We start from the raw sequence: 7,994 nt of genomic DNA, 5'->3' as shown, positions 1-7,994 counted from the left end.
CTCCTGATCCTAAATTTGCCACATCTCCTATAAACATTAAGGATAAAGATTATGACCTTTCTCTTGATTTATCCCATATATCTATTGTTGAGAAAACACCTTTCTGTGGTACTGAAAAAGAGTGTGTTGTAGAGCACATGAATGAGCTTTCTACTTTAAGTAGCTTGTTTTCTGATGATGTTAAGATGCGTACTTATTTTGTTGCTAAGATTTTCCCGTTCTCATTAAAGGATGATGCTAAGATTTGGTATAATAATTTGCCTCCTGATTCTATTGATAGTCCAAGTTGTTTGCTTGATGTTTTCTTTCAGAAATACTTTCCCGCTAGTGCTCAACATATTGCTCTGCAGAGAATTTATACTTTTGATCAAGAAGATGGAGAGAAATTGCCTGAAGCTTGGGCAAGATTTTGCTCTCTTATTAGAGCTCGGCCTGGACATGATTTGGAAAAGCATGATTTACTTGATATATTTTATAGTGGACTAACCATTGAGTCTAGGGCATACCTGGATAGTTGTGCTGATTGTGTTTTCGGGAAGAGAACTCCGGACGAAGTCGAAGAATTATTGGCTAAGATAAGCAAAAATCATGATGATTGGTCTACACCTGAACCAACCCCGACACCAATATTGAAGAAGAGGGTATGATTGAATTAAATGATGAAGATATGAGGGAAGCCAAGAAATCTCTTATGGAGAAAGGTATTAAATGCGAAGATGTGAAGAATTTGCCTCCAATAGAAGACCTATGTAAGATAATTCCCCTTCATCCACAATTGAGGTACATTCTCTTCAACGCTTTGATAGAGGAGATATCCCGTATTCAAAACCTCCTGATCAATGTTTAGATGAATTTGATAATTATATTGTTAAGCAAAATAATTTTAATATGAGAGTAGAGAATCATCTAATGGAAAATTCTCAAGCTATTAGTAAATTGCATGATATTGTGGAGAGAACCTCCAATGATGTTAAGATGCTTGTTAAACATTTTAATATGATTCAAACTCAAATTGATCAACTTACTAAAGTGCAAAATGACTTGTTAAAAAATACTCATGAAGAAAAACATGCTTATGAAGTAGCAACTAGAGGCGGTGTTTCTACCCAGGATCCTCTATATCCTAAAGGGCATCCCAAAAGAATTGAACAAGATTCTCAACGAACTAAAGAAATTAGTAGTCCTTCTAAGAAAAAGAAGAAGAAACATAAAACTGTTGTAGAATCCTCCGAACATCGTTAATGATCCTAATAGTATTTATATTTCGATCTTTGAAGCTGAAAGTGGTAATGAACATGATGAAGATAATGATAAGAATGATACTCCTGATAAAGAAGAAATTGAAAAAGAACCTGAAAAGCATGCTAAAAATAAAAAGTACACTAAAGAAGATTTTATTACAAAGAAACATGGTAATGAAAGATAACCTTGGGTTCAAAAGCAAATGCCTTTTCTGCTAAGAAGCCGATATCAAAGGAGGAGGAACATTATAATAAATTTTGTGATTGGATGAAACCTTTATTTTTGCAAATCCCTTTGACTGATGCTATTAAATTGCCTCCTTATTCAAAGTATATGAAAGATATTGTCTCTAACAAAAGGAAAATTCCTAATGAGGAGATTTCCACTATGCTCGCTAATTACTCTTTCAATGGTAAGGTTCCAAAGAAGCTGGGAGACCCAGGTATACCGACTATTCCTTGTTCCATCAAGAATAATTATGTTACAACTGCTCTATGTGATTTAGGAGCAGGAGTTATTGTAAGGGTATATTGCCCCTATGTGTGGTTTTGGTAATTAATGACAACCCCTATGGACTAATGTTTTCATTGAGTTTATATGAAGGAATATTCCATAGGTACTACTTGTACTCCATATGTTGGATTCAAGTATGGATGCCATGAAGATAAAGATATACCTTGTGTATTGGCATCAATATCATCGGTTTGAAGATAAATATGTGATATGATCAACAAGAAGAAATGAAGATGGAGTTCTTATGTGGAACTCAATATTAGCCATGCTCTATCTTAAGTGAGTATGAGAAGATACAAGGTTGAGCCGTGCAAGTTCAAGATGAGCATCTCAAGTGGATCACATGCTTGAAGCTTGCCGTCCATTTGGTGACATTGGACATGTGAAGATGTGCATCAATGGAGCTTTCCCATCATAGTGTATGGGGGAGCATTTGTGAGTCTTCACAAAGCAACATTGGTCAAGTGAGGCATTCCGGCTTGAGTGGAGCGTGAAGAGCTATCATCAAGATCAAGCGGGATGCGCAAGGCAAAGGTATGACCTTGCTAGGTTTTCCTTTTACCGGTCTCAAGGTGGTTGTTGGGAGACCGGATTATAGGATAGATAGCCGCACTATCAAGAGGGGCTTTCGGTTGGGTAACTTGATCACATCGTCTTAGGGAGCTCAACCCTTTGCATACTTTGCATATCCTTATTGCTTCTTGGTGTTTCTCTGTGTGAGGTTCTTGAGCTTGTTGCTAGCTTTACAACAAGCCCAAGTTCATCGAAACAGAATCCGCATGCATCTTCTATTGCGTTTTCGAGTTTGGACGTCTTCACCGTTTCTTGACGGTGGGAGACTCCCTCTCTAAAAACATCTAAAAATATCCTGTGAGGAGTCTCCATATTTCCAGTTTTTGTTGGGGTTCTATTCGTCGTTATCTTTCCAACAAAATTGGTTTCATGTCATTCGGGGTTCGGGAGCAATAGTTATTAAAGAAAAAGGAAAGATGAGAAAAGAATAAAAAGGAAAAAGAGAAAAAGGGGAGGGAGCCGGCCGGCCGACCGGCCCAGCCACCGGCCCACCCGGTCCGCGACCGGGTCCGGCGCTGGTGCCATCCGGACCGGCTCCAGGGGCCTTTTGGCCCACGTCCGGCGGCTGGCCCGGTCACCGACCGGCCCGCCCGGCGCCAGCCCTGGCCGGACCGGCCTCCCCACCGGCTGGGCCTCAAAGCCACTGCGCGGCCCACCTGCCCAGCGCGCCCCTTGCACTATTCGCCGCTCAGCGCGCTCGCCGCCCTGCCCGGTTGCTGGGCTGGCCCGACCGGGCTGCTGACCGGCCTGGCCGGCTGCTGCCCCGGTCGGCCGGCCTGGTGGCCGGCTGGGCCACTTTTTAGGACGTTTTTCTGCCCGTTTTTCTGCCTCTTTCACTTGTCTTTTTCCCCAACGGTTTTATTTGCTCCCATGCTATAAATAGCTCTTCTTCCACCTTGAGCAAGCTAGTTCTTCCCCTTTCTTCACCTCCATTGTTGCTCTTGGAAGAACTTGCTTCCCCTCTTGATTCCCCCCATGATTCTTGCCCATTCTTGAGGATTTGAGAGAGGAGATCTAGATCTACAATCCCCACCAATCGGTTAATAAAATATATAATATATATCACAAAAATTATACTCCCTCAGTTCCTTTTTATAATGCCTATTGTTTTTTCGCATTTGTTTCAGAATATAAGAGTAAACCTTTTTTTTTTGCAAAGAACCCCTTTCACCGATCAGGTCAAGTTCAGAAATCTGGAAAACGACCTGGTCATGTATTTCTGAGATCTATTTTCAGTTTTCTATTTTGTCTGTGATATCGCTATGGGGTTTTGTGTCAAAAAACAGCTCGTGCTAATTTCCGTGCCAAAAAACAATAGGCACTATAGAAAGGAACGGAGGGAGTATTATTAAATACGAATCCAACCGTATAATTTTTGTGGCATCTATCTTATATTTTGTTGACTAAGTTTATAGTCAAACTTATTTTTCGAAATGCGTAATTACCCATTAATCCGGTATGGAGGGAGTACTTAAGACCCTAAACCCTAAACCACATATTTACTTACTTAAGAAATATCAACACACCGCCTATCAATAGTGGCCGTGGAAGATAAGGATGTCACTTGCGATAGTGTAGTGAAGACACTAGCCGTCATGGAGAATAGGAACTGTACCATCTTAAAATCAACCCACAGACTTTTATGGCAGTTATGAATGGAACGAGTACATGCTTTTCCATATTTAGTCTAGATGAATACATCCGTGTAGATGCAATATTCTAAGTCGGCCAGAGCGCATCTGCTCAGTGCCACCACTGCCAGTGCCAAGCATGTGCAACGCTGATATTTCTGCGACTCCTCAGCAAGCAGTAGCAGGCTAGCAGTACAGACCACGGAACTCGCCATGGAACTCTTCCTCTGCGCACCATGCTTCATCGTCCTCTTCGTCGTTTCGTCCCTGTACCTCCTCCTCCGCCTCTTTGCCGATGCTCGCCGCAACCTTCCCCCGGGGCCTCGCCCGCTCCCTCTCATAGGCAACGTCCTCGACCTCGGCGCGCAGCCGCACCGCTCCCTCGCGCGCCTCGCCGAACGCCACGGCCCGCTCATGACGCTCCGCCTCGGCGCCGTCACCACCGTCGTCGCATCCTCCGTGGACGCCGCCCGCGACATCCTCCAGCGCCACGACGCCGCCTTCTCTGCGCGCTCAGTGCCCGACGCCGTCCGCGCGTGCGCCCACGACAGGTTCTCCGTTGGCTGGCTCCCGCCCAGCGACCCCCGCTGGCGCACCCTCCGCAAGGTGTGCTCCGCGGAGCTCTTCTCGCCGTCCCGCCTCGACGCGCACCATTCCCTGCGCCGCGAGAAGGTGCGTGAGCTGGTCTCCCACGTCGCACGGCTGTCCCGCGAGGGCGCGGCCGTGGACGTCGGCCGCGTCGCGTTCGCGACCGTGCTGAACCTGCTCTCCCGCACCATATTCTCGGCCGACCTCGACGACCGCGGTGGGTCGGAGCAGCTCAGGGACGTGATCACCGAGTTCACGAGCGCCGTCGGGGTGCCCAACCTGTCGGACTTCTTCCCGGCGATCGCCCCCCTCGACCCTCAGCGTCTGAGGAAGCGCCTCGCTCGGGTGTTCCAGCGGCTGCACGCCATCTTCGACGAGCAGATCGAGCGGCGCGTGCTGGAGCGCGACGCCGGGGAGCCACCCAAGAACGACTTCCTGGACGTGCTCCTCGACCACCGCAGCCCGGAGGATGGACGGGAGTTCGATCGGCAGACGCTGCGCTCGCTGCTTACGGTAACTTCTAATCCTAAACCGCCTCTTAATTTGTGAGTTTGTGGAAGAAAATTTTGGGAGACTTAACCTGTTTCCGTCGATTTTACTACTGCACAGGATCTGTTTAGCGCCGGAGCCGACACAAGTTCAGCAACCGTTGAATGGGCAATGGCTGAGCTGCTACAAAATCCATCAGCCATGGCAAAAGCCCGCGAAGAACTTGCACAGGTGATAGGCACCAAATCAGAGATCGATGAATCGGACATCGGCCAACTCAAGTACCTTCAGGCCATCGTTAAAGAAGTTTTCCGTCTTCATCCTCCTGCTCCATTCTTGCTGCCGCGGCAAGCCGTGGCGACTACGGAGGTAGGCGGCTACACCGTGCCCAAGGGCACACGCGTTCTGGTGAACGTCTGGGCGATTGGCCGGGACAGCAAGCTCTGGACTGAGCCTGAGAAGTTCATGCCGGAGAGGTTCTTGGGGAAAGAGATCGATTATCGGGGCCGGGACTTTGAGCTCCTCCCGTTTGGTTCCGGCCGGAGGATCTGCCCCGGGATGCCGCTGGCTGTGCGCATGGTGCACCTGTTGCTTGCGTCATTGCTGCACCGGTTCGAGTGGAGACTCCCAAGAGAGGTGGAGGGAAATGGGGTGGACATGGGGGAGAAGTTCGGGATGCTACTGGGATTGGCCACGCCACTACACGCCATAGCTGAACCAATTCAAGTCAAACAGAGCTGTTGATATGAAGAAACGTGGGTTGCAGAAAATTCTATTGAAGTCAGCATCATAAGATTCCAATTTCCAACGTATTTGGTGCAATTTTCTTTGCACGTGTAGTGTATATTTGCTGAGTGGTCACAGTCACATTCGTAGTGTAAGAGCATCTCCAGTCGCATCCCCAAACCGCGCCGGATTGAGCGTTTGGGGGCGTGTTTCGTTCGTGCCGCGTTTGGGGGACGTCGCTCCCCAGTCGCGTCCCCCAAACACCGCCCTCAAACATTTAAAATACTCCTTATAGATAGAATAAAACTATTTACTAATATTCAAATCGGTTCAACATAAACAAATTACATATAAAACTTCGAAAAAACATAATTAAATTACATAAAAATTATTTTAAACTACTTCTTCTTCTTCTTCGATGATGGCCCCGTCTCGTCGTCGTCATCACGGTGGCGCTTCCTGCTCGTCACCTCTTCCGAAGAGGCGGTGTCGGCCGACGCGTCCGAGTCCTCCTCGTTGTCGGCGGTGCTCGCCGGCTGCGCCTTGGCCTTGGCCTTGGCCTTGGCGGTATTGGCCTTCACGTCCGCCTCCGCCTTCGCACGGGCCACCGCCGCCTCATCTGACCCTTCTTCCTCCGCGTCCTCCTCCACGCCCAGCCATTCCTCCGCGGTGAGAGGTGGCAGGAGGGAATCGTCGCCGCTGCTGGGCGTCCGAGCTCTCTCCCACCAATGGCGCCATCCAGCAGGCTTTCCCTCGCTGGAGGTGTCGGACGGGAGTTGGGAGATGTAGCTCATCGTCGCTGGAGGTGTCGGATGCGGCCGGTGAAGATCCAAAAGCGCCGACGTACGGGTCTTATAGAGCGCGGATGAATGGCGGCGCAGAAGTCGAAAAGAGCAGCGGCTGCTCTTCCGAGGAGTCCCGACTCCATTCCGGCGGTTGCCGCGTCGTCGACACGGTTGCCAATGCGACGGTTCCGCTTCCCGGCAACTGTACCGTCGCTACGTAGGCGGCGTCCGAGCCGCTGACGGGTCGGGCCCGCGTCGGTTCGCCCCGCTTTTCGTTGTGTCCGGCGTGCCCGGAGCGTCTCCTGTGGGACGGGGACGGGCTCGGGGCGCCGGACACCGTATCGGGCCGCGCCGGACAAAAATGGGCTTTGGGGGACACGGCTGAAACGCATTTTTTGTCCGGCGCGCCCCAAATCCCTTTGGGAGACGCTTTGGGGGACGCGACTGGAGATGCTCTAAGCCTAGTAAGTTCTATTTGTGTTTTGTATAGTACTAGTAAACAGTTTCCAGCTTTTGATAATGTAGATGTTGAATTTTTTTCTATATACTTAACTTTGTAAAGCTTGACTTCGGCGGAAGCTAAAACATGCAATAATTTCGCAGAAACCAAATCTTGTAAATCAGGATACTAGAGAACTTGGAGTACTCACGTTTGAATCACAGCCCTGAGAGCTAACTGTAATAGCCAAAACCAGACCGGTCGTCAGGTAAACACAAAACATGCAACTGAGATATAAGAGCATCTCCACCGGCGGCTCCCACATAGGCGTCGGCAGGGGCGTCGGCACTGTCGTATGGAGGGCGCCGGCAGAATATCCTCTATTTGGGGATGCTTTTCAAACACCGGCGCCCTCCATACGGCAGCCCCGATAGAAATTTAAACTTGCAATAACATTTAAAAACAAAATTCGTACGAAATTCAAACGAAATTTATACAAAAGTTGCTCGAATTTAAACTAAAAACTAAAAAAATCTAGCGGTGGCGTGCGTCGAAGGCGCTGAAGTCGAGATTGTTGCCATCGTCGCCGTCGTCGCTGACCAGCCGTCATCCTTCTCCTCCTCCTTTGGCGCCGGCGGCACGAAAGGTCCGACGAGGTCGACGAAGTTGGCGTCGTGGTCCCTAGCGGACCACACCGCCGCCTGCCGCGGGTCCAGCGTAATCTGTCGGTAGTCCTCATCGACGGAGCGGCCGACGATGAAGTTTTGGCCGGGGAATTCCTCCTCCTCGTCGTCGCCACGGAGGGCCGCCTCCGCCTCCTTGTCCCACCATAGCTTCTTGACCGGTGGAAGTTGTGGCGAGGCCGCGGTGTCCTCCTCCTTGAGGCGGCGGCGGTGGCCCGACCCCGTCGTCCGACGGGCCGGAGCAGAAGACGCGCGCCTCGCCTCATCGCGGATGACGTCGCCTCCGAAAAGAGGCGCGGGCGTGTTCGCCGGCTGCTGACGATCC

The 7,994-nt window shown here is 49.6% G+C and overlaps 1 protein-coding gene across 1 annotated transcript; it reads left to right on the top strand.

Moving 5' to 3' along the window:
• The first annotated feature begins 4,089 nt into the window (after nt 1-4,089).
• On the top strand, nt 4,090-5,906 carry LOC124697234 (geraniol 8-hydroxylase-like). The gene is made up of 2 exons (XM_047229857.1): nt 4,090-5,060; nt 5,157-5,906. Exons 1-2 carry the CDS (start codon nt 4,173-4,175, stop codon nt 5,778-5,780), a joined length of 1,512 nt encoding a protein of 503 aa, XP_047085813.1. The 5' UTR covers nt 4,090-4,172; the 3' UTR covers nt 5,781-5,906.
• The last annotated feature ends 2,088 nt before the right edge of the window (nt 5,907-7,994 follow it).

This window comes from Lolium rigidum, chromosome 3, assembly GCF_022539505.1.
Source record: "Lolium rigidum isolate FL_2022 chromosome 3, APGP_CSIRO_Lrig_0.1, whole genome shotgun sequence".
NCBI classification, from domain to species: domain Eukaryota; kingdom Viridiplantae; phylum Streptophyta; class Magnoliopsida; order Poales; family Poaceae; genus Lolium; species Lolium rigidum.
The sequence above is the reverse complement of the archived record's forward strand: the minus strand, read 5'-3'. Positions and strand labels throughout refer to the sequence as shown.